Below are 25,571 nucleotides of genomic sequence, written 5' to 3' on the forward strand. Positions count from 1 at the left end.
GGGGGTTTAAAGGCTGACGATGCCACGTGCCAGGCCACTGGGGAGGCGAGAGGCAGGGAATGCAGGGGGGGAGGTGGGGGACCACAGGACGTCAGTTCTTGCCTTCGTCTGTAGGTCGGCTTGGTGGAGCATTTAAAAATCACAAGCGGGATGCTCCTATTCCTACGCAGGCTGTTCAGAGACTCAGTCACGCTTGTTTCATGTCTCTACAGTTAACTTGTTTTGCGCACAACTCAGGAAATGAAAAAAACAGCAGGGAACTGAAGCATAATAACGGCACAGACAAGAGCCCAATGTAATCAGGCCCACTGAGCCTCAGACATGCGATTTTAAGTCACAACTGAAAACACATATAGCACTGTACCTCAAGTGTGAAAACCACTTTACCTGAAAAAACATTTTGAGAAATTTAGTGAACTCTATACAGTACTGTCCGTTCTCCAACAAAACATTATTGCTGCATAAGACTTCAAAGACGTCAAGCTTCCTTTATATTTTGCAGGATTTAATCATGGATGACAAATAACATTGCAGGTTTAAACATTTAATTAATTATGAAATGCTTTTATACACATTCAAAACACTCATTTCACAGTTGACATGCCATTTAAACAATGCAAACTTCTTCAAAACAAAGAGTATGAAGGCACCGCCCGAACAGAGAAATCTCACGGCACCTGGAATTGGAGCCGGGGTCTAATCTGCTGCTGCTATTTCTCTCAGCAGTGAGGGACCGAAGAAATCAAATGTTAAAACAACATTCAGGAGACATTTCCCCAGACTTTGACTGAAGTACCATCCATAACAACTTTCAAATGGACTTCAGAGAGTTCTGAAACCTCTCCACCTCACAGCAGCTACCTTTCATCATGAAAGGGTTTTGACAATGAAAGCGCTTTGGTTTCGGGGACCAATGGCTGTCCTAGTGATTTGGAGAGGACAGAGTTAGTCATCCATGAGCCCAGACAGAGTATGGGACCTCAGCAGATTCTGACTCAGAAACAAGATCAAACTCAAAGGAAAACAGACAAAGTGGCCCAGTTTCAACCTCTACAACAGAAAGTCACTTGAGACAGCATGCCCCCTGGTAATGACTCAGACTCTTTGTTTTACCTCTTTAATATTTGTTTTAAATCGTTGTGACGTTTAGTCAGTGCTTTAAAATGGCAGTGACCTGATGGTATTTCAGCATTTTTATGACACGAGTGCCACAACTGCTTGTCCACCAAGAGTGAGAAAGGAAATTTTGTTCATCAATAAGCTGGTTTGCTCAGAACCTGGCACAGACACTATCAAACTTTAAAAAAAACAATGAAAAACATCTGTTTTCTGAGGTGTGAACATGAATAAGTGGCTCTGATCATGGATTAATGAATGGTATAAAACACCTGAAAGGAGACTAAATATTATGTCAGTGTGCAAGTGACTTTTTGCATATATCATCAGTTTTTTTGGTTTCATTTTTTTTTTTACAAAGACATCGCCCACGTAGGAGATCTCAGAACAAAAAATGAATGCAGCCCCTGCTTTTAGTGGTTTCTGCATGGAGAGGAACCAGAGGCCAAAGAAAGTGATTTAAAAATCCTACCTTTACAGCTGGAGCAACACCTTCCTCTGTTATGCTCTGTCCATTCTGCAAAGAAAGAAAGATATTTATAGCTCAGTGAAATGCATGTATTGAGTGAGCATAAACTGAGATGAAGCAGAGTAGGTTTCAAGAAGAGAAATGCATTAATGATAAATACAGCATTTGACAAAACAAGCACGCTTCAAAATATTGACCTTTGAAAGAGCAACAAAAACAGCTTAGTCCTTCCATCTAGCAGTGGATATTGAGAGCAGGGTAATACAAATCAATTGGAAGGCTGGTAAACAAGGACGAATTTACATTTTACTGCTGAAATAATCCAAACACAAGACATTTGTTTATCTAGGCCTGTTTCACTTTAAAAACCAAGGAGAAGCTATTGATATCACCAGTTTGCTTGGCTAAAACTAAAACAAAACCATCTTTATTGTTTAAAAACATTTTCCCCTGTTAAAAAAGCAATGCTGCAGTTTTTATACCTTGTTGATAAACATCTATTATTCAGAACCAAAAAACACTATTGTACTAATTAATATACTCATGTTCTGGGGAAAATAAAGATCCATTATGTAGGCTATTATCATATCACAGAAGAATTGCAACACAACATTTCATAACAAAAAAATAAAACACTGAAAAAAATACAGATTACACCACTGTGGCCGTAATCTCTCTCAGTCAGCCTGCTTAGGTTGGAATGAAGATTGTACAAGCAGCTGGACTAGCCCAAATTCTGAGAGCTACCTTTCTCATGTTTTAAAAAGGGCTTTCTTGCACTCAATAGTGGATCGTATACCGAGATCTGAATGTCTCCTTGTTTGTGAAAGGCTTCTCTGCACTACAACACAATCATTCATATAAAAAGAACTGTAAAGTTATTCTGTATCAACCTGTTTTTAATGGATAAGGGATGAATGCACAACCAATAGGCTCAGCAATGATAAATAAGGGCTCTCACAGAAAAAAAAAAACTGGTAGACAAGGATTCACTCGACAGAGCTCAAACCACTTCCCCTCCTGAGATCACACTGCATATACAAGAAGCCAGACAAACAAAGGGCAGGGCTCAAACATCCATCTCTCAGGCCTGTCTCAGCCCTCCTGAAACCACACTGCACACCCAGCCAGCTAGGCAAACAAACCAAATGTGCCAAAAGCCCAGTCATGTGACTCAGTGAGTCCCCAACACCTTTCCTGCTCCGGAGGGTAAATGTCATCATTACAGGCACAAAGTGAACAAGCGTTACATGGCAAAAAGAGGATACACTGGGCTGCTGTCGATCTGCAGATGTTTCTAGAAATCTCTTTTCTGCCCAGGAATGTAAGGACATCAGGGATTTCTAAGGATGTAGGGAAAAATGAACAATACTGTTCTCTCACACATTGGCTATATTCACAGAACATACACAATCAGGCTGTAGAACACCCCCCTGAGCTTGAACAGCTAACTGGTGTTTCACAACCTCACGTTCTAGTCACCTCACTTCTCTAGCGACTGTATTTCCAAGTGGTCATTACCAGCGGTCAAACAAACAACACTCCTCTCGCCCTTATATTCAGGGTTTTAAACTCCCTTAGAGTGAGTGGTTAATTAAAAATGTAACTCCCCCCACCCCGCCCATCTCTCTAGTACGCTGTTGATTTCTTCCAAGTGGTCACAAATTTTGAGCGGTGCACCGAGTGGCCAAGGAGCCCGTCTGCAGCAGCTTGCGGAAGTACGCCTGACCGCGGCCTCGCGCACGGGCCAACTGCCCAGCACGCAGCCCACGAGATCCTAACGCTGCTCTGCTGCAGACTCCCATTCCCTCAAAGCACAAATGAGTCTGAACAGGTATGAGAGGGTAGATGAAACTGTTGTTAAGCTCTGAACATCTCTTTTCAGGACTATATTCCAGGTTTGGGGACGTATCCCAAAATCCTCTAATCTTCCAGAAACATGGCTCTTACTCCTCATAAACAAGCTGTTTCAGTCAGGTCCCGACTCAGCACTGCACAGAAAGCCCATGCAAAACAGAAGAAATGTGGCTTCTCATTGATGCACACTGTACATCTGTTTTTTCTTCTCATAGCCTAGCCTATCACACAGACAGGGGTGCCCCCATACCAAAAAAAGCTAGTACAAATTCTCAAATAGCTTACACCTCAACAGCTGCCAAGCAAGGCTTCTAATAAAAGGACCTGAGATTTTTGTCTCTTCAAGAATGGAGCACAAAGAAGTTCAGCAATTTGACCAGAGCTAGGGTTTGAGCTGGGAATCCCCCCTTCAACAAACAACAGCTCCTTGCTTCTTTATCGCCAGTCTTATCCTTCTGATTGACCGTCTGCATTCGAAAGCATTCCCTTTTTACCATTGCCACATGTGAATCATCTTAGCTTATGTCTGGCACCGGAATAATTAATTATGCATACTATAGGATGAGCAAAGACAAAACAGAAGACCCTGCACAATACACAAGCCCAAACTCTACCCTGTATGTCTGTGTTCGTGTATTCTCCATTTTGAGCGTGGTATTTTATGTCAGTTGAAATCATCTCTGTGACAGTGAAGATCAAGTTAATATGACAGCTTTGTGCCATTTTTTAATCTCTTGAATGAGGGCAGAGCACATCCACTGCTCTATTAGGATAAATGTTTGCTCCTCCGAGCATTACTCAGAAAACTGAACTCCTCACTTGCATAAACATGAACTTCAACTCCCTGATTCGGCTGAGTTAAAATGCAAGAATTATTGTTGGGGATATTTATTTAACTAATTACGTATACTCTATGTCTCTCGTTTCTTTCTTTTGGCGTTTGGCATGTGTGCAGGAAAAATGAATTATGCATACTGTAGGCTACACAAAGACAGAAAAGAGGCCTGGCAGACCTAAGCAGCAGTACAATACTCCACACAGTGTGCGCTGGAGTACGTGATGAGAAGTGGTTTAATGAGAGGTTTTTTTTTTATTATTTGAAATCTAGTCGGCCTGTTACAGTACTTGGCTGTGGTGCATGCTCCTTGCCAAGAAGCGAGTTGCAAATGTCAACTGCCTTGTCTCTCCTGGACCAGCAACCAACCAAGCTGCATGGAGAAGGGTCCTGACTGGTCAGCCAGTATATCACACTGCAGCTCACAACCTGAAACTGAGCAGCTGTGAGCCTGGTCAGTACCTGAATGGAAGACCTCCTAGGAAAAACTAAGGCTGCTGCTGGAAGTTAGTGGGACCAGTAGGGGGCGCTCACCCTGCGGTCTGTGTGGACAATGATGTAAAGTTGGGGTGTTACATTTTCTAAACTTCTCAAATTGTCCCCTGGTCTTTATTAATCAGCCTCATAACGATCCCCATCTCTGAATTGGCCTCATCACTCTGTTCTCCTCCCCACTGACAGCTGGTGTGTAGTGAGCGTACTGGAGTACTATGGCTGCTGTTGCGTCATCCAGGTAGAGACTACACATTGGTGGTGGAGGAGAGTCCCCATTACCTGTAAAGTGCGTTGAGTGTCCAGAAAAGCGCAATATAGGTGTCAGGACTATTAAGGCAAAATCATGCATCCTTAAAAAAGCAGAAACAGAGCAGAGCCACACAATTCTAATCAGTCAGGACAATGGAACAATCACTTTTTTTAAAGCCCTTTTTCATTACATGAGCACATGAAGGCATCTGACAAGACACTTCGACTCATGAGAAATCAACGCAAAACCTACCTTTTAAGACCCGGAGAAAAAAAGTTGCAAACCCTTTTATTGTGGACATTGTGGACACTGTACTGAGCAACGCAGCTCTACATACTTTACAGATGGTGGAGTATTTGTCTCATACTGTACCTCCCAAATAACTGAAATCACCATCAAGAAAATGAACATATTTCTGTGGGACACTTACTTCCTTTCATCATCCCAGATGGGAAATTCGCTCAGCAGGCAGGTAAAAGATACAGTTCACAATACATGAACACAATATGAACCCTTTCACTAATTCAGACATACTGTCCTTGTATGATGATAAAGTAAAAGTAAAGTAAAATATACAATCAATTGTCCAAATTAAGCAGGTTAACAGCTGTGGGAATAAAAGATAACTTAATTCTACTGTATTTGAATTCAAGTCGTCTAAATCAACACCTAGAAGGCAGGAGCTCACACACTGCAGTGTATAAAATACTCAAATACCAGCAGTGAAGAACTGGAGCCCCCCCAGTAGAGACCACTGATTTGACCACACACAGACACCAACACCCACAAATTCACACTACAGCAAATTTTACAGAAGCCAATTAAACTAAAAGCATGTGTTTGGCTTGTGGCACACGAACTGCACGCAGATGGCACCCCATGAATTAAACGCGGTGCCCTGCGAGGCAGCAACGGTAACCACTGCACCACCATGCTGCCATTAACACTTTACGTTTAAGACAACATGTATTCAACACGTAGCCCTTCCAATCCACCCTGGAGTAGCACTATTCCACAACCAGCAACTCAGTAACCACCCTGATCCTCCTAATCGCTGAAGGAACAAGGAGCTATTTGTTACCAGTGTGTAAATGTTTCCAGAGTGAGTGGCCGCAGATATTCTAGACTAGACACTGTGCAGCTTTGTTCTAGAGCAGGATTTCTACCTGCGAAACCCTCAATTTTCACATTTTCAAATCTGGAACTACTGAACTGTGATTAACTGATAAAACACTACTAACTGGGTTGTGGCACTCTAGGATCAGGGCCATCTTTAATCATCAACAGTTTATGGACTTTAGTGGCATAAACAGCTGATTTAGCTCTATAGCCTTAAAAGCAACAGTCAAACTCTTCATCAAGAGCTGCTTACACCATTCTGAGGCTATTGGTGGGTCCCGTGTTCTACAGCAATCATTGCCTTTTAAACAGAAACGAACTTTAACTGGAAATGACTTTTAAAATATTTTTAAAAAACACAGCTCAAGTTCATATCACACACCTTGTTAAGCACCTCTATGGGATATTCCAGATAACCATATCTCTCTTTTCACTTGAAAAATACCCTCTAGGAAAAAAAAGGGTTGCAGGACATGCATTTTTTTTTAATCTTTTCTCCTATCCTTCCAGGAACAAAATTCCCTTACTAGGAAAACATGTGCAGATGTATCCTTTCTCCTAGAGGATTTGTCTTCTTTTACGCGGGATGAGTGTGTTTATCCTGGCCTTCTGGTTAACGTTACGGATGAGCTCTGGACTTCACAGGTCTTCACGTTCTGTTTAACTTTCCTGTCTGGCCCTCAGTTTGGACTTGCCTCTGCCGCAGGCCTGTGTTAACTCTCAGGCTGCTGTTTCACCCTCAGTACTTCTTCAGAAATACCAGGTACTTGTTCATGGAAAAGAATACAAGTGTCCTACTCTCACAAAACCAGAATCTCCGAGGTTAATTCTTAAGCGTACTTTTCTAGTTCTGGAAAATTGGTTCTTCTAACTATTTAGACTTAACGCAGCCATGACGGTGAAATTAATCACATTTCAAAAAGACTATTGCGGCACTGGAATCAGTTCAAAGACTTCAAGGGAAGGTCTTACACAGACGGGTTAATAGAACAGAATATCTTAAGTCTTGGAAAAACGGATGAGTCAAGTCCCTTGCAGTAAGAATTCATAATCCTCAAAATATACTGAGGAAGCAAGCGCAGTCGTCTGCAAGGTCAACAGTTAAAGACAAGCCAGAAGACATGTGAAAACTAAGAAGAAGTGCATTTATGAGCGAAAACAGGGAACACTTCTTTACACACAGTGTTGTGGGAGTGTGGAACAAGTGACCCATCCATGCTGTTGAAACTGATACCCAGGATTCTGCGAGGGATCCTCGGCTCAGACAGCAGATAGCAACCGAAAGAACTGCAGGGGCTAAGGAGTCTCTCATTTCTTACCTTCTCTCAAGAAAAGAAATACCCGGTTGCATCCATAGGACATCAAAGGGCAAATAAAAAAAACTCTCGCGCCCAATGCCTTCTCCCGAGTCTTTTAAACAAGCCCTTGAGATCCCTAATCTCTAGAGTTTACAGAAGGACGATGCTACGCTGTGTGCTGCAGGGAGGGATCTCTCAGCACACTGTGGGGTGGGGCTGAGGATTGGGGCTAGACTGAAGGAATGAATCCACATTATATTTACTCCTGCTGATAGTGAGAACATGCATCATGATTTATGCACCAAACTTGGCAGGAGCAGAGTGCAACAAAAACCACAATTCATTTGCATTGAGACAACCAGCATTGTTGCACGAAACATGTGCAAACACTCCATATTTTTGGACTTTTAAACAAACAAATTTGAAAGAATCAAAATCATCTTAAAGAGGATTCTTGAAAGGAGTCACTTTGCACAGACATCAGACTGCAAGACTGGACAGCTACTGTAAGCGTGGGAAATCTTTCCAAATTCTGCTGAAGGGCAATATTGAAGCAGCTCATCTCATTGAAAAATGGTGAGATCTTACACCTCGAGTGGCCTGTTCTTGTGATCAAAATGCTGGTGGAAGAAATGATTGTTCACAATGGCTACACATCCTGAATGCCCAAACTTTACAAACAGGTAAAGTGAAGCCAAAATGAGCAAAAAGCTTATCCTTCAGGTACCATTCAGGGAAAAATGCCTGCTGCCTTTCAAACCAATGTCCCCAGACTGAAGATACCATGCTGTAGGAGACACTGTCTTTAGGATGAGACATACAGTATAACTGAAGTCCTGACTACATGTTGGATCACACAGCAATAGGATTCTCTCTTACAATACATTCAGAGCAGGGGTGTTAACCCTGGGGTTCTGGATAAATTCCACTGTGGGCCTGTACAGGCAGGCCTCCCTAATGCTCCCCCTTAAATTAACTGCTGTGCAGGGGGGCTACTGTGCAGAATGACTGCTGCTTGACATCTAGGTGGGACTGCACTTCAATGGTAGACAAAGTGGGCCCCCTTCCTGTAAGAAAAACACTTTGGGATCCTGTAGGATAAAAGGCTCTATACAGTATATGCTGAATCAATTTTAGCAGAGAGTGAAGCTCACAGTCTTTTCTGTTTTTTTTTCTCTCCCAAGGAAAATAACTAAAATAACACCTGCCATATCCGTAAATGTTTTCAGTTAATCGCCAGGGCGCTTGGTTCACTGAGCTGCAATCCGTGACATGCCCAGTTTTGAACACAACAGTGCCCGAGGCAAAGGAGACTTTTTTAAAAGGAGGCTGTTAAAATATTTCTAGTGCCAGTACGAGCTGCACAAACTCACGCTCACTGAACCATTTAGCTCCTGCATCAAGAGCAGCATTTTGGCTTTTAGGTCCTTGAAGTTGGGGAACTCCATGTTGAGAAACTGAGGCACAGTTTGCATTTGTCTTGAATCTGACTGTAATATTAGAAGGCTGGAAAGGTCCTACACAGGTGGAGGCCATTCAGCCCCACGTTAATTTCTAGCCCTCTAGAGTCCCATAGCCACTAAGGGTTGGAATGAGGACACACCCCCTCAATTATGAACCCCTCCCATCAGAAAGGGAGACCTTGGAACAGCCAATCAAACTTAACCTGCCTGTCTCTGGGAGGAATCTGGAGTTCCTGGAGAAACCCTACGTGATCACAGGGAGTGCCACGTCACCCCTCTCGTGTTCCATTCATATAAACAGCAGATTCAGACGAAAGAATGGAACACAGTAGCCAGTAACTAAAAAACTGCACCCCCAGTATGACACTGACAAGCAAGTTATTTCATTTTTTCTAAAACTGTACCTGTACCTTTTTCAGGTACAGTGCAGCACCCATTTTCTGTCACACCAAGGACAAACATTAACTGAACTACAGTAAAAAGCCATTTTCGAAGGACAATCTTTCATACCATTACATAGGATAAAAGCATGGGAGGTTCCTTTGTCTTAACTGTTAACTGTTGGTTCAGCCTATTGAAAGTGTATTTACAATAACCTCAGCAGGAGCTCTTTTTAATAAAGAGGTAATGGCATGTTGATTAACATTTTTGAATTTCTTCCAGTTCATAGGAATTAATTAATATTATCTGATGCCTTGACAGCTCAGAGGGTGTTGCTAGATTTGCATGGTAATACCATTAAAGATGAACACAAAGGTGCAATTTCTTTCCTATTCTGTTTTCCAATTTTCCAGCATGCAAACCAAATCACCGAGCATTATTCAAAGCCAGTTGGATTTCTTGAAGCTGCCTGGCCTTTTTGCAGGGCAAGGAGAGAAGAAATTGCTCCTGAACAGGTCTGATTGGCACAGGTGTTTGAATACGCGCACGTGTGTGTGTGTGTGAGAGAGAGAGCACGCGATGGGTTTTAGTAATGGTGAATGACGTCTCTCTGTATTCGGCCCGTTTACTCAGATCACATTTTCCAGTGTTTCCCTGTGAAAAGGGTGGCAACCATGAAGGATACGGAGAAAGTTTCTCAGTTTCCACAAGACTAAGGACCCACCCCTCAAACGATTCTTGGGATTTTTTTTTTCAAAGCCATGTAGTAGCTGTGTTCTAGATAGATGACTGTAGACCTTTGTTTTTTCTCACTACTACATATCTATTGTTCCACAACATATTTATTGTTCCTGTTGTCTACATTGTGTGGTGTTGTCCGTTGTATGTTCTGAGAAATCAGCTCGATTAAGAATTCCAATGTATGTGTACATACGGCAATAAACTACCCTACTACTGCAGTTTCAAGCTACCTAGCTATCAGAGCCATCATCACCCAGTGAAGTTTTCTCTACTCACTTTACGACTGCAAGAGTTTTATTTGCAAATGAAACACTCTTCTATCTAAAGTGTCAAAACTCTTTCTTAAGCTTTTCCATGTGAAGCGGTAACTACATATTCTCAGGTTTGATTTTTAACAGTAAGGCTCGTCATCTTACAGTATGTCTTTCATTATTCTCAAATTACTAAGTCAATTCATGCCAGCTGACTTTATTATAGGGGTGAGGGTTAATAAATGAAAGGTCAAATTTCCAAGAGACAATCGCTCCCACAGGACTCCCTTTCACTTTTACACAGGACCTTGGCCTCCTAGGTGTTAATCTCTAGTCTAATTCTACACCTTCGCTGAACAAATAGTCAGCAGGTGACAGGAATTCAACATTGGTTTATTCTTTCCATTGAGTGTGTTTAAAAAATAAAAGTCACCCAACATCCCTAACACACATCCAACATCAACACTGCCACTAGATTTCCAAGCATTCAAACCCCAGTCCTTCTCCACACGGACAGTTTCCAGCACATTAGCAGACACTTTCTCCAATGCTGTCCAGTAACGAGCATGGGCAACCGAATTCTATCCACGAGGCAGCATGGCTCAAGCATTCCAGCTTCCCGAGGCCCTGTGACAAGTGCGAAATGGAAAGTGGGCCATCAGAGAGGCGGGACATTTGAGCACGCCAGGCTCTCAGCCACCTGCTGTCAGGCCCTCGCGTGGGGAGACGCCGGGACAGAGGTCAGCGCTCAGCTGTCGCAGGCTGAGGATGCGATATAAAGACACACGACGGCAAAGAAGCTGGGCGATCGGCCTGCCTGCTGGGGAGAACGAGACAGGGCACCCTCTACCCCTGCCTTGTGTACACATGTGGCTCTTGAGGTCCCACAGCGACGGGGCCGGAAATTCAGCAACAAACTCCACATTGGGGTCAAGGCAATGACTGAGAGCAGCACACGGCAGCTGTGTCCATTCCACAAGCCAGCACAGCGCTACAAACACTGGGGCCTATGAAATAAGCAACAGAGCAGTAAGCAAATATTCTGGTGAACGCCGAAGTGTGGATGGCGCTGGGAAACAGCAGCTAACAGAGCGGAGAGCTGCCTTTCTGGGCGTGCTTGTGGGAAGAGAACAGCCGCAGGTATGCAGAGAGTTTCTACTTTTAAAATCCACCTGAAGCAAAACATCTCTCAGGAGGCCTACTCAGCACACAACTCCTGTAGCCTGCTCCACTACAGGACCTGCTCATGAGTTACTGCTCCGATGCCCCCCTAGTTATCAACTGAAGGATCAAGGAACTGGTGGTAGCAAAACTCTATAAAAACAGCAAAATCACCACGACGTGCACACTCTCTCTACTCCAAAACAGTTCATTAACACTTGTCAATGTTTTGGCATCCACAAAACAACCTTCACCATGACAAACTGCTAGCAAAGAGTTCCCCTAATCACAGGCATGTGAAAACAAGTCCCCCCTTTTTCTTTAAAAAGAATGTCATGGAATAAACTTCCATCTGATACTCATATAAAAAGACCCAGTAAACAGAAATTAATGCACGTTCAAAAATATAACTTTATTTATTTACTATATAGGAAATAAACTCATTATATTCAAATATCCTCTGTTCAGTAGCAAAGCTGCAATGTAGCCTTTTCTTAAACTGTTCTTAAACTTAATTTTTCTTGTCTGATGAGGATATAATTAACCATTGCTGTTAAAACTACTACATCTTACTCTACCTTATGTTGCAAATGTTCCTTTATTAATGAGTTGCATTGGGAGTTTTTTTCCTCACCAATGTCCGAAAGCGCTCTGTCCTGACACTAACACAGTGTAATAAGAGCTGCTCTGCACCTTGGAGCAGCTGAGCAAAGGCCTTCAATGAGCAGAGCAATCCTTGGCCTTCATGATCCCAGAGAATTCTGGGGTTCCTGCCAGCAGGGCTCTGTTACTCAGCTGGTGGTTTTAATGAAACTGATCACTTGCTTAATCTCAGATCAGGAGCTTTTTCCACTATAAAAAAGTAAGTCCAATTTACAAATAAAATGTTTTACTTTATATCAAGTTCAGGTGGGTAGCTCCGTCAGCATGCGCAGGCTGCAAAGGAACAAGTAATAGGTTTATTCCATGCTGAAAAAAGATTCGGCCGTGGAGCCTTCTTCAGGTGTGAGCAGGTGTGGAGAAGACTCCATGGCCAAGACGTTCTGTTTTTTTCTTCTTTTTTCAGCATGGAATAAGCCTATTACTTGTTACTTTATATCTATACAAGTTTATAAAGTGCAAATGATGACAAAAGGTCAAATGAGAATAAACTGTATTCGATTAATATCTCCATGAGGTGGAAGAAAGCAGAGAAACCCAGAAGACACCAAGGTCAATAGGGCCATCATGGGGAAGGCCTCCTCTCCCCATGAAGACTTGTAATTGTTGAAATATTAGCAAGTGATCATTCTTTTAGATTCGAGAGAGTGTGCACCCAATTGATTCTGCGATATTTCCTTGATTTCTATTTTAATTGGGCAACAGGTTCATAATTTTTGGTTGTGCATTCTTACTCTCTTTTTGTAAGGACTCATCGTTTCCAACAGAATGATTTTCAAGAATGGTATTGTGAATATCATGTGCTGCATACTTTGTGTCAGTCCTGCAAGGTGAATTTCCTGCAATGGCCATTGTGTGCCAGGTATGCTACTTCTTTCTTTTACCACCATTTGTAAACAAAATGGATCTTACTTGGCAGTCTTATCGGTAATTTGTCCAAAGGGTGGAAATTTCTTACCAAATTGACATACTGTATCTACAGGTGGGTACAAAGAATAATCATAATGCTGGAGTTGATTTTGCCCCAAATAAAAAAATATTGAAGTTTTCATTTAAAAGCAGCAGTCTGTACCTCTTTCTACAGACATGGCCTTGCAGTAATTGATTTATTGCACTGCGTTCCAAACACAGAGCAGGTTTTTCAGTGAAGCACAATGGAGTCAGAAGATGTAATTGCAATTAAGAGTCAATCGCTTCAGTTCAAAAGGTTGAATGTCTCTGCAGTAACTCTCTCAGAAGTGGAACAATACCTGCCAGACAATTCAGATCCAAATGCAATAAAATAATCTATGCACAAAGATTCGGTTTCACAAAAAGCTTCATTTTAACTAAAACACTTTTGAAAACAAATGATCCCCTGAACTGAAATACCCTTCAGTTTGTCTGGGTTTTTTTTTCCATTTTATCCACTTCCATTTGCATTTCCACACCAGCTAATATGCATTCCTGTGTTCTGGGATGTGCTCTGGTCTGGAATCAGTGCCAAGGGAAAGTAATACAACAACTGTGCTGGACCACCTCTGCCACACAGCAGGCTTTTTTCTTGCCCAGCATGGCAGAGCACTCCAGCAATGCCAAATCCTTACCCGCATAGCTGAGGAAGCATCACAGAACCTTAGTGCATTGGCAAGGGCTTTCTTTATACAAAGCAGTTAATCCATCCATCCATTTGCTAACTCCTTTATCCAATTCAGGGTCACAGAGGAGCCAGAGCTTATCCCAGCAAGCAATGGGCGTTAGGCAGGATATACCCTGAACAGGAGGCCAGTCCAACAGAGGCCACGCACACACTCACTCACTCCTGAAGCTAATGTTCCCAGAAGCCAATTAACCTACCAGCAGGTTTTTGGACTGTGGGAGGAAACCAGAGCACCCGGAGAAATTTCACACTAACACAGGAACACCATACTGTACAAACTCCACTGTGAACACTCCAGAAAGTGAACCCAGGGCCCCAGCTCTGCTAATAGCTCCACCACTGTGCTGCCACAAAGTTAATAACTCTGAGAATTATAACAAAGGCACTTTGCACTCTGCAGACATAATGCAGCTGGGTGGAGGGTACTGTACTTCAACCCTCTCTCCTCTCTCCTCTGAGGTGCACAGTCACTGTACACCAGAAGCTCAATGACAGCACAAAAGGTAGATAACGCTGGGATGTCCCAGCCAATTCATTTAACACGGGGGCACAGAAAATGTTTGAAATGAATTCTACCAGAACACAGGAGCTCTGCACTTTTCCAGTTATCTAGTTTAATTACCAGAAGCCAGGTCATTTTCAAACTTAAGGTCAACTCATCCAAAGGTTGGCTCCAACCGTAACATTGTCCCCTACTTGGCAAACAGTATGGAACTTCTGCACCAGGAGGAAAGGCGTGACCTACCCATCCAACAATGTGCCCCACTAAATACACCTTCATCATCACTAGTGAAACCTTTCAGAACTGAATTGTCAACCTGGGCGTCTTTGACACTATCCAGGGGGTCCCCAGAAATCAAGGGAATTTTAATCCCACGATCAGTATAGTGTAAAATCTAACAGCCTCGTTGAGGACTCTGTATGCTTTGACAAATATTACAGGGGATGTGCAGCCTACTGTACAGCAAAGACACAACCTTTTCTCAACCACAACCTCCTTCACATTATTTGTTGCAATCACAGTTGTGAACTTCAGGGTAATTAAAATCTTGGCTCCTTATTAGCGGTGATCGCCCTCCGTCACGATCCTGTCCGCCTCCACTTACTATAAAAGGCTGAGAGCTCCCGTCGATCAGGCCGTACAAAAGAAAAGCTGGAGCCCATGCAATAAACACACAGGGGAAAAACACTCAGAAATAGGCTCTTTCTCTGCCCCGCGTCTGTCAAGACTAGTCTACGGCTGTTAAAAGATAATTCTGTGCAGTCCCAAAAGCTCTGTTTGGAAAGCATAGCAGCCACACTGACTGCCAGCACTAATACTGGAGCATTTTCATTGCATTCCCAAGCATTTTCAGGAAGAAAGCAGCAATCGGGCCAGTCAAACGGATCATCGATTAGACACACTGGCGAGGCTGCCAAGAACACTGACTGGAGGAGAAGGGAATTGAGAGATTAGCGAGTTTACTTGTAACTAGGGGCCGTGATTCAAACCGATTCACAAATATAAGGATGACACCGTCAATCAGATAACGCAGTCGTCTTCACCACCCCTTTAAAAGGAATAACCACACCCAGTACAGCGGACGGCTCTGTATACAATATGTAGGTAGGAACCCAGCTCTCAGGACCAACAGAATTCAGTCTAATCGTCCCTAGTCCATATTCGATTTAACGCTATACTTCAGTACCGTCATTCCTACAGCACCTCGCTGTTCTAGACACCTGTAGATTCGACACATCTGGACTTTCGGCTGCAGAAGAGCGCACCAGCTCTGCCACTTACTGTACAACCGACAACCCCAAGTTGCTCTATCAACGGGTCGAGCTTCAGTGGAAAAAAACAACAACAACAGAACTTGTTTAATGCTAAAGGTTACATTAGAAAAAAATAAAATGCAATCTCGAACCAGGCGTGTGATGAGCCTGGGATGGTAGTGGCAAGTACAACTATCTGGATGAATCTTGCTGCAGGCTTTTCTGCAGCAAGCGGATTTCAAATGTATTCACACACTAGACAAAGTAAAACTTTTCACAAAACTTTAATATACATTGCTGGGACTCGGTGTTAACTGTGGCAAAATCACATACTCCTCAAACTTTCTGCGCTCAAATGTTTACATCTTCTCCTAAATTCTTTAAAACTTGTTAATGCCTAATATTTTTTATTTCCCCCACTCAATCTATTTTTTTTATCGCAGTGCTATAGGAAACGCTCTGCTGTTATGCAACCATTACTTCATAACACCTAAATTAAGAACTTATGGAGTTTACTCCTCGAGTGCTGTAACCTCTTCCCCACGTGTGCCTACCTGGCTTCCACAGCACTTAATGGGAAAGTGGGGGGGGGGGACACTTGACTCACAACGCCAAGCGAACCGGCTGCATTCTTACCTCGGTTTCCAGCTGAACAAGCTCCATCTTGGGCCATGGGTCTGCAAGTTGTGCGAGTGGCATCCTGAAACCGTATCTTCCCAAACACCCGTAGAAATCGTTACACTAATGAAGCCAGGCTGAGCTAGAACTCCCGAGGTTTTTTTTTTTGCAGTCCACGTCTTGCTAGCAGGAAAGCTCGCTCACAGGATCCTACCGTGGGAATCTGTTGGCAAAACCTCCTAGCAGCTCCTCTATAACCCAGTCGTTTACAAACAATAATGATCCCCCTTTAAAAATGACGTCGGCGTCTCCACTTGTCCACTTGTCCTCCTGCGAGCTTCAGACGGATACAGTCTCCCGTGTTAGCCCGAGCAAGCAAGGGGATGATTCTTCGGTGTGACTCGGCGGGCTCTTTCTAGGCAGGTACGTACAGGTTTGCAAGAAAGAAACAATGTAGCCGAAGCTCTCCAAGGTCGATGGCACTTCGCACCTGAGCAGCCCTGGGTCTTTACGCCCCAGGAATCGCTTTCTGGATAATAAATTCGCAAATCGTTTCCCAGAGGTTTGCAATGCGTTGTTTCCAAACAGGCGTTTTACGACAGCTGCATGGAGCTTAACCCAGGTTGTCAGACGCTTTCCGCTGCGAACCGAGAGCGCAGCGCCGTGTATCTCTGACTCCGCAACTGGCAGCCTCCAGCCAGCTTTCACCCTACCCCTTTCACGGCTCGTCCGGGCCGTTTGTCGCCCTCTAGCGGAGACGTGGTGCAAGCGAGGACAGCTATTCCTTACGACTGAATTGATGGGGGGAGATAACAGGGGAATACTAGAGGGTATTTGCAATGTCGCCAGTCCGGAGATGGTAGTCTTTCTTATTTTATTTTTAAATTAAACAAATAAAAACGTTCAAATAACTTTGTTTTTTTTAAGATAGTGGCCAGTCTTCGGAATCCCTCCCAAAGAATATTTCAAATATCTCCGTATAAAATCTATGTATTATTCTAATTTCCAAAAATGTTAGTTACAAATATTTACTTAATGTTGCCTTCATCGCGTGTTAAAAATCAATAGCATGCAACTTAACTGTTACCATCAATTTGTGAAGTGTGGATTTTTTAATTTAGTGAAATATTAATCAATATATTGCATTCATTCAGAAATGTAGCTGTTTTGGGGAAGATTTCAGTATCCCCGGCTTGGACATCAGAAGCCAGCAGTGGAAGAGAGCACCGTCTTTTAAAGAAATGAATGAACAGCTCAGAGAAACGGGGGACAACTCAGTCCCACACCGGTTCGGATCTCTTTTTAATGATAACACACTGCTTTTCTTCCTGCCTCGATATTAAAAAAAAAATAGGCGAACTATCGCTCACTAGCTTCTCTCACGAACAAACGAATCCTTTGGGGCCCTCTGTTGGCAATCAATCCTCAAAGATTAGACCATTTGAAATTCATACATTCATAAAGGGGGCTCTTCAATAACATTCCTGCTTTCGCTTCCAATGTGATTCAATTGGTGAAGCACGTCTCCCCCTTTTCTTCTGAGCGTGAGCTGCCGATCACGATTTGTCGCCCAGGAAAGTGCTTCCCGTCGACACTTTTGGGTTCCCTCATTATACAGTACATTGTCCTTAGGAGTGAATAAGAATAAAACCAAATTACCCTCCTCTACTACTGTTACTACTAATGATAAACTACAGCAGCTACTACTACTAAGAGTCTATTATTATTATTTAATAGTAATAATTGTGTATTGCTTAAATATCATTAATTAAATAAAAAATATAATACCAAAATTAATCCTTAATAATAAATTAATATAACAAATATATTAACAATTATTATTAGTAGTAGTTGTATAAAACTGCTACAACAGAAAATAATTTAGAGTGCTTACTCGAGGGTAAGAGTCACATCACTGGTGTCAGTAACGTGCTGTAATAACAGGACCCTAGCCAGCAGTATGATGTAGAGCAAGAGAGATCTTGCTAACACCCAGACATTTCCAATGGTGATCCTCACCAGTGGAAATTGCTCACTGAAGCAATGTGCTCTGGTTCTGCAGAAATTCCGGAGCTCCTGCATCTGTGACATCACATCTTCGCTAATGTAATAGTGTCGATTCTCGATGCTAGAAGAATGCCAGGGAATAATCTTCAACAACACCCTTCAGGCTGAGAAAAGACAAAGCTCTATAATAAAAGAGACAATGTAGGCACACTAGGCAGACATTAATAAATAGCAGGGCCTTCTGCTATTCTATTAATCATACTTAAAGAAAGAAAGTGGTTTTTATTATACACTGCTAACAAAAATCTCTCAAGAGAAGAGAAATATTGAAAATTGAAATATAGCACCCATTCACAAGAAGAGTAAGGAACCCAAGCCAATGGAGAATATAATCAGATTACAGTAGAGGACTGACTGTATGGTAGTAGGATTATAAGGGATAGTTGACATGGATTGCAAGAGGTTTGTCTTGCTAACTAAAGCACTTTAGAGTTGTTTGGAGAAGTACTGTAACACCAGCAATGGATGAAAGATGAACACGTTTTATTCTATATTTAGATTTTCAAAAGCCCTTTTATGAGGTTCCCAATAAAAGGATTAATGCTCAGATCAAACACATTGCTTGTGTTTGGATGGAGAAATGACTACTAAAACAGAGTCCAAAGTTTTCATAAATCAGCAAAGTTCCTATGTTAACTTGATTGGCATATAGTCAGTAAACTAGTCAAGTTCACAGCTGAAATAAGAAAATGGGAAGATGAGCAAAGATTGTAGAAGTAGCAGAGGAAATGAAAAAATAACTTGTATAAAATCAAACCTGGTGGAACACCTTCTGGTATTTAATATAGACAACTCGGGAGAACTATATGCAATTATATGCAGTTAAAAAATACAAAGAGAAATTTAAAGGGATATTATGTTACATGTGTACAATACATTAGTAATAACACATTTAGATTTGTGATCAGTACATCCCTGGTCCCCTGGTCTTATACACAGGAATGTTATACACTTAAAATTAAAAGTTAAAATAATATTTTAACATAATATAATTTAAGCAACAACATAAGAAAGAATGCAAGCAATATCAAATATCCAACTTCCGAGTTTGATAGTTTAGTAAATTTAAACTAAGATTTCATCCAGCTTGTTCTTTAAAATGCCAAGAGCTTTGGTCTTAGCCACCTGCCTGGGAAGCGTGTTGTAGATTCCCACAATTCACAATTCACAATTTTTACATTTTGAACAGAGATGACTGCGAAGGGACCTGATTCAAGAATTCCAAAACCCCAGTGGACTAGACCACCAGTAACACACAAATCAGAGCACAAGCAAGTGCAATTCACATGAGGACAGGATGCACCTTTCTGACACAGGTTGTGGGAGTCAGGAACAAGGTATTCTGCAATGGGTTTGAAGCCAATAACCAGGCTTCTTTGATGAAAACTGGACGAGACCCTCAGAATAACTTAACTGTTAGCAACAAATAGGACAGATTGGCACAACGGTATCCTCCCATCTGTGACGTTATTTTATTAAGTATATTTCTCGAGTCTTGAGAGCTGAGTGCAAACCGGTCTGAGCAGAAATTGCACAGAAGAAAAAAGAATGACAAAAATGAAATAATGAATCGCAGTGAGACCTAACTGATCTTCTGTCCCTTCATTTTCTAACTGATTCTTCCAATTCAGGATCTCAGTGGAGCCGGAGCTTATCCTGGCAAGCAATAGGCACACGGTGGGACACACCTTGGACAGGATGCCAGTCCATCGCAGGCAACACACAGATACAGATACACACACTCACGCCAGGGCCAATTTTCCCAGAAGTCAGTTACCCTACCAGTATGTCTTTGGACTGTGGGAGGAAACCGGAGCACCCAGAGGAAAGCCACACAAACACAGGGAGAACATATAAACTCCACACAGACAGCACCCCAGGAATTGAACCCAGGGCCCTGGCACTATAAGGCAACAATGCTTAACACTGTGCCGCCAATGCTACACCAAACTAATATTTTTGTGTTTCAAAAATACATTGAAATCCAGTACAGAATTTCAGTGATGTTGAGAGATTATTCCATCATTACCGAAAGCCTCGAGGAATCTCAGGATCTTCATTCGCATGAGGGTTATGACTCAGCCAGATCAGGATTCCCAGGGCTATGCCACGAGCTAGCATAAATGTGTACTGCGGGCTCCTCACTTCAGACTAGAAATGATGTGAGTTATATCGAATGCTATTTGTTATGGAAACACTATTGAATGCCACTGGGCTAATAAGACTCTCTGTCAGGTTTCTGCAGTTACTTTTTCAAATAGTATTATCTGGAATAAATTCAAATTTTTTTGTGTGTTGACTGGAAGAAGTGAGGCTGCCTCTTTGCATGTCAAAACTGAAAATATACACCCACAGGCATGGTAGGGGTCCAACTGCACCGAGACCCTTTCAGGATAAATGTAGGAAACAGGGCAATACAGAAAACTGGTTAGTTAGGGATAAAATACTGTGGAAGATTTCAAGTCATTTGTGTGATAACTGGGAGAAAATTATTGTTGAAAAAAATAATAATATTAGCAAAGCTACTGTATATGTTCAGCTAGTCCCTAATAAGCAGGATTTACAAGTAGCCATTAATCAGCTCTTTCTAAAAGCCTTAAACAATTTGTGATTAATGAGAGGTTACCTTACGTAATTATTTGAAGCCTAAAATATATGACCATTCAACCAATGAGGCCCAGAGTTCTATGAACAAATTGCTTGCTCCATTGATCATTATGGGTGTTCCTGCTCTTTAGAAGCAGGTACCCTTTGAGACAAACTGCACTGGGGCTCGTCTGCATCAGAGCGATCAAATGTCTTCAGACAATTGCACAAAAAAGAGAAACACGACGCAGGTTCTCGTTCTTGCTTTTGCTTTAGATGAGCTGTAATCTGGCAATCCAAATGAAAGAGCAGCTGTAGCCGGATGGGCAAAAGATCTGCACTTCACAGTTTTGCACTGGCAGGAACGAAACATTCTCAGAGCCTCTGATGGCTGGGAGTCCGAAACCGTTTGGAAAGGCTTTGTGCTGAGGCCGAGCTTGTCTCGACGGGAGGAGGAATGTGTGGAATTTCAGAGCGATTCCCAACTTGCCAGGCAACACCTGGCAGGGTCAGACAGCTGAGACCACAGTGGAGGTAAATGTTGGTACCGGGGGAGGCAGACAAAGCTCTCTTGATAGATATGTCATTTTACCAGAAAAAAAAGAAGCAATGAGAGAAAACGAGTAACACATAACAGCCCTTGTATTAATATTTATAGCTATGGTAGTTACAATAATGGTAGTTATTCAAGGACATATACAACAAATATGTAAACAAGTTTACAAGAAAAATGAATGGCATGATAATAAGGCTGATGGAGCAGCGTGTGGAACAGTGGTTAGCGCTGCTGCCTCACACTGGCGGGGCTCTGTGTTCAGTTCCAGGACCTGGGGTGCTATCTATGTGGCGTTTTACACTCTCTTGTTCACGTCGATTTGCTCTGGGTGCTCTGGTTCCCTCCCAGCAGTCCAAAGACATACGGGTAGGTTAATGAGCTTGAGGTGTGACTGTGATCTTGTCTGTGTGTGTCCTGCAATAGACTAGCGTCCCATCCAGTCCTGATTGTAACGGAACGTTCTTTCAGGACCCTATGCAGACAACACAATCCGGGAGGAGTGAGGAAAACACAGGGGGGAAAAAGCATGCAGGGTTCAGGAATTCAACTAGGGGGCGTGTCCATGGTGAGCAGGTGTTCTGGGGGGTGAGTCCGGGGCAAACAATCCAAAGCAGAGCCCATAGGGAAATCCAAGGCGAGGCAAATGTCCAAAGCCGGGCAGTCCATCCGAGACGAAGACAAACAGAATTAAAAACCGGAACGGGATCCGGTGGATGTGGGGGGGGGACAAGGGGGGAACGGGACCAGGTGCTCCAGATCCCGGACTCGCTTGGTACGGGAACCAATGCAGAGCCCGGAACAGAGTGAGCATCTGGCTTTTAAGGTGGGCTGGATAGGAGGCTGGAACTGGGGGCAGGTGCACAAAATCAAGACAGAAGTAAAAGAGCCGGAGCACCCTTAAGGAGGAGGGACTACAATCGTGACACTGATGCTATCCGAGAAGGGTTCCGACTTCTCGACACCCCTGAATTGGATACTTATTAATAATAAGTCTGACAGAAACGTGAAGAGCAGTGCAGGAGCTGTGCTGGATGAAAAAAAAAAACAGCGTAATGGTATGTCATCTCAGTTCACAGTGATTCAGACCATGAAGCAAATCACATTGCCAGTTTAAAAGTTAAGCACATTGGTGCAATGCAGTGTTAAGAGTGACCAAACAACTAAATTGAGAGCTGAGAGATCACAGGTGCTGTCTGAGCAGGTGGGTCTTGAGCAGTAGCAGAAAGGACAGAGCACTTCTGATTACTGAGGAACAAGGGTGGAGAATGAAGGGCTGTGGCAGTGGGAGAATGCAGAGGGGCCAACGGAAGTCTGGCGGAAGAGGGGGAGTGGAGAGGGGGTATAGGGAGAGATAGGACCCTGAAGATAGGCAGGAGGAGACTGGGTGTGACAGTGAACAGGGGGTACTGAATTGGATGCATGCAACCATAGGAAGACAGTGGAGTAACTACTGTAACACAGCAGTGTGTGAAAAATTAGGAAAAAACAAGGAGATCTGCAGGATTCTGGATGTGTTAGAGTGGGCAGATGGGCTCAAGAGTGAAGAGAGAGTTACGTTAGTCCAGGCAGGAGAATACCAGGGCCTGGACTAGGAGCAGAGTAGAAGAGCTGGTAAGGAAGGGGAGGCTTTTGTGAATTCAAGAAGAACTGGCACGAGAGTTCCATAGAGGAGACTGTGAGACAGGCAGAGATAAATCAGGAGACATGAGTATCAGAGGAAAAAGAGAAGGAAATCTGAGCAGCATCAGTGTATGAAAATCCATGGAGAGACAGCTGCAGAGACATCAAGAAGCGCTGAGATAGAGGGCAGGGAGACAGCTTGAGTGGAGTGAAGAGAATTGATAACAGAGAGGAAAATAAACCTAGCTGAACCTGCGGAATGAAAGCCAGACTGAAGTCTGTGAGTGAGGGCTGCACGAGGGCAGTGCAGAGCTGGCAGTCCACGGCCCGCCAGACGATTTTAGAGAGAAAGGGGAGGGGGAAGACGGGATGAAAGTTTGGATGGGATGAGGGATCAAGGGTATTTTTTTAGGAGGCGTGCAATGCCGGGCTTTTTAGAAACAGAGGGAAAACAGCCTTGAGAAGAGGAAACAGTATAGGGAAGGAGATTCTGGAGGGTTAGGAGTCAGAGAGGAGTGTGAAGGAGGAAAAGCAGAGTCTGGTGGGTGAGGGAGGGGGGTAAACATATTTCTGTTGTGAGAGATATTGTAATGAATATATAGATAGATAATACTTTATTAATCCCGTAGGGAAATTGATGATATATGCATTTATCAATCACAGAGTCATGAATTAATTCGGTAATTAAAACACAGATTCAGTGGAAAACATCTGAGCAAGCATTTGAGGCGGTTTTGTAAAGAAAGACAGCACGAAAAAAATGAAATGTCTAGAGTATCTCTCTCTTCAGCTTGGAAAGGGTTCGTGTTAATTCTAACGGCTGACCCCTTGTTAATGATACTGGAGTACACAATGATAAGCTTATGGTTAATAAACTACTCAGATGGCAGTGAGACCTATAATTTTCAATATTATTATTTATTTGCATAGCACATGGTCTTTTCCAAAGAGATTTGAGTGTTTTAAGCCTCATGACATTGTTCTGAAAACAGACCGACAGGAAAACAAAGCCAACACTAGGTGGAGCTCCATCTCAGCAGGGTTTCCTTCATGATAACCTTGTAAGAATCCCATTCCTTAGCTGCCCTGTAGACTAGGGCAATCCACGAGCACAGGTTGTGATACTCCCCTCTGGACCGGCGTTGTCAAATCCATGTCCCGGGTATGCTGGCTGTTGACACTGAGCTGCGTGTGTCAACTTTGTGGTCCTGCCTGAATTCCACTCTGAGTTTACACAATCTGGCAGACCTGAAAGGTGTCCTTCTAATTTAGTAGGTCAAGAAGACTTCCCCACCTATTGTATCGGAACATAATGGGTGCTGTGCACCCGGGTGAGAGTTGCTCCTTATTGGTCGACAATATTTCCCTGCTGTATATAAAGCGACCCGTCATCTCTGGGGATTGAGAATAAATAGAATGAATCATTATCCGGACCAAGGGTGAATTACAGCATGCGCGATGATTTATATTGTCCCATAGGCAGATTAGCTTCACGATCACCCTTCACCACACACAGGCGATAATATAAACGTCGTGTAGCCCACTTTCTCGGTGGGATTAGACAGGAATTGAACCCTGAACCTTGGTGATACCAGAGCTATGCTCAACCCAGTTCCCTCAAAGAGCTGCGGCAGCCTCAGACCAAAGTAACAATAAAGGTGTGCCTCTTCTTTGGCGCTTTCGTGGGGAAAATGTGGATACCAATTGCTTTAAGAGCGTTAAATAAGTATCATTAAAACAGTATACTGTAAGGTTTTTGAGAAGCTTTTGGGGTTGGTAATTACGAGCCCTGTGCTCTTTCCGAAAATCAAATAAATCATTGGTTTACCCGTACATTTTGTTGAATGACAGTATGCCAGGCGCTTGACAATACTACACGGCGAAGCTAACGCTATAATAATAATAATAATAATAATAATAATAATAATAATAATAATAATAATAATAATAATAATAATAATAATAATAGGCTATTGAAGAAAACTTTTATTAACTGGTTTGATTTCTTGAAGAGACGAAAGCCTTGTTAGTAGGTTGAGTTTTTTCCCACAGTCGCGAAACTACAGTATTAGCCCAGTGAATCAGAATAGAATTTTCCACGCAAATCAAAACAGCTCGCTCAAGACAGAGGTTTGATCATGTAAATAAAACCCAACCCTTGTTCCCAAACTTACGCGCGTTCTCTAGCCGGGGGCTAGAAAACAGCCTAGAGAGAGAGAAGAAAGGTGGAAAAGTAACTTTTCAATTCCCTCCCTCAACGCATAACTCAAGGGTTTGGAGAATTGCTCCAGCCTGTAAGGAGACGTGACAGGGCGTAACATACCGCACAATTGGTCAGCCTGTGTGGATTACCTGCTGGTGGGAGTGCCGTGGGAAAGGCATTTTCCCTGAGGACTTTCGGGAGGGTCTGGTAAGGAATACAGTGGGGAGTTTTAAGTGTCCCGGACACAAGATATGGAGCCTATTGCGTCCTGGAGTCACGACAGAGTTAAGGACTGGCTAAAAGGTAAGTTAGAGCTGGATGTGGGGATCTGATTTATTTTTCTACAAAATCGTGACATGTAACTTGTCAGGAAAACCGATCTAAAACAGCAAAAACATACAGTATGGGACAGTTCTCGTTGGGACTGGAAC

At 42.9% G+C, this 25,571-nt stretch overlaps 2 protein-coding genes and 1 long non-coding RNA gene across 6 annotated transcripts in view; 1 reads left to right on the plus strand and 2 right to left on the minus strand.

The window, feature by feature from the left end:
• The window catches only part of rps6ka1 (ribosomal protein S6 kinase a, polypeptide 1), an 88,701-nt gene extending 71,896 nt beyond the window's left edge, over positions 1-16,805 (minus strand). For 2 of the 3 annotated variants that reach the window (XM_006631454.3, XM_015349091.2), the window contains exons 1-2: positions 16,127-16,804; positions 1,589-1,633 (exon numbers count right to left, since the gene is read on the minus strand). In XM_006631454.3, coding sequence (XP_006631517.1) covers positions 1,589-1,633; positions 16,127-16,189 — 108 coding nt within the window. In that variant the 5' untranslated portion in view covers positions 16,190-16,804. Of the gene's footprint in view, positions 1-1,588; positions 1,634-16,126 lie in introns of all 3 variants that reach the window. The other variant, XM_015349092.2, reaches the window with a different exon arrangement.
• Positions 16,806-17,370: 565 nt separating this feature from the next.
• Positions 17,371-18,113, minus strand: LOC107077597 (uncharacterized). Its single transcript, XR_001478598.2, has 2 exons — positions 18,003-18,113; positions 17,371-17,735 (listed from the first exon to the last, which is right to left on the minus strand). It is a non-coding gene; the product is annotated as an uncharacterized lncRNA (long non-coding RNA).
• Positions 18,114-25,146: 7,033 nt separating this feature from the next.
• The window catches only part of cnksr1 (connector enhancer of kinase suppressor of Ras 1), a 49,990-nt gene continuing 49,565 nt past the window's right edge, over positions 25,147-25,571 (plus strand). Inside the window, exon 1 of one of the 2 annotated variants that reach the window (XM_015349182.2) lies at positions 25,147-25,443. In XM_015349182.2, coding sequence (XP_015204668.2) covers positions 25,392-25,443 — 52 coding nt within the window. In that variant the 5' untranslated portion in view covers positions 25,147-25,391. The remainder of the gene's footprint in view (positions 25,444-25,571) is intronic. The other variant, XM_015349183.2, reaches the window with a different exon arrangement.

This window comes from Lepisosteus oculatus, chromosome 11, assembly GCF_040954835.1.
Source record: "Lepisosteus oculatus isolate fLepOcu1 chromosome 11, fLepOcu1.hap2, whole genome shotgun sequence".
NCBI lineage: Eukaryota > Metazoa > Chordata > Actinopteri > Semionotiformes > Lepisosteidae > Lepisosteus > Lepisosteus oculatus.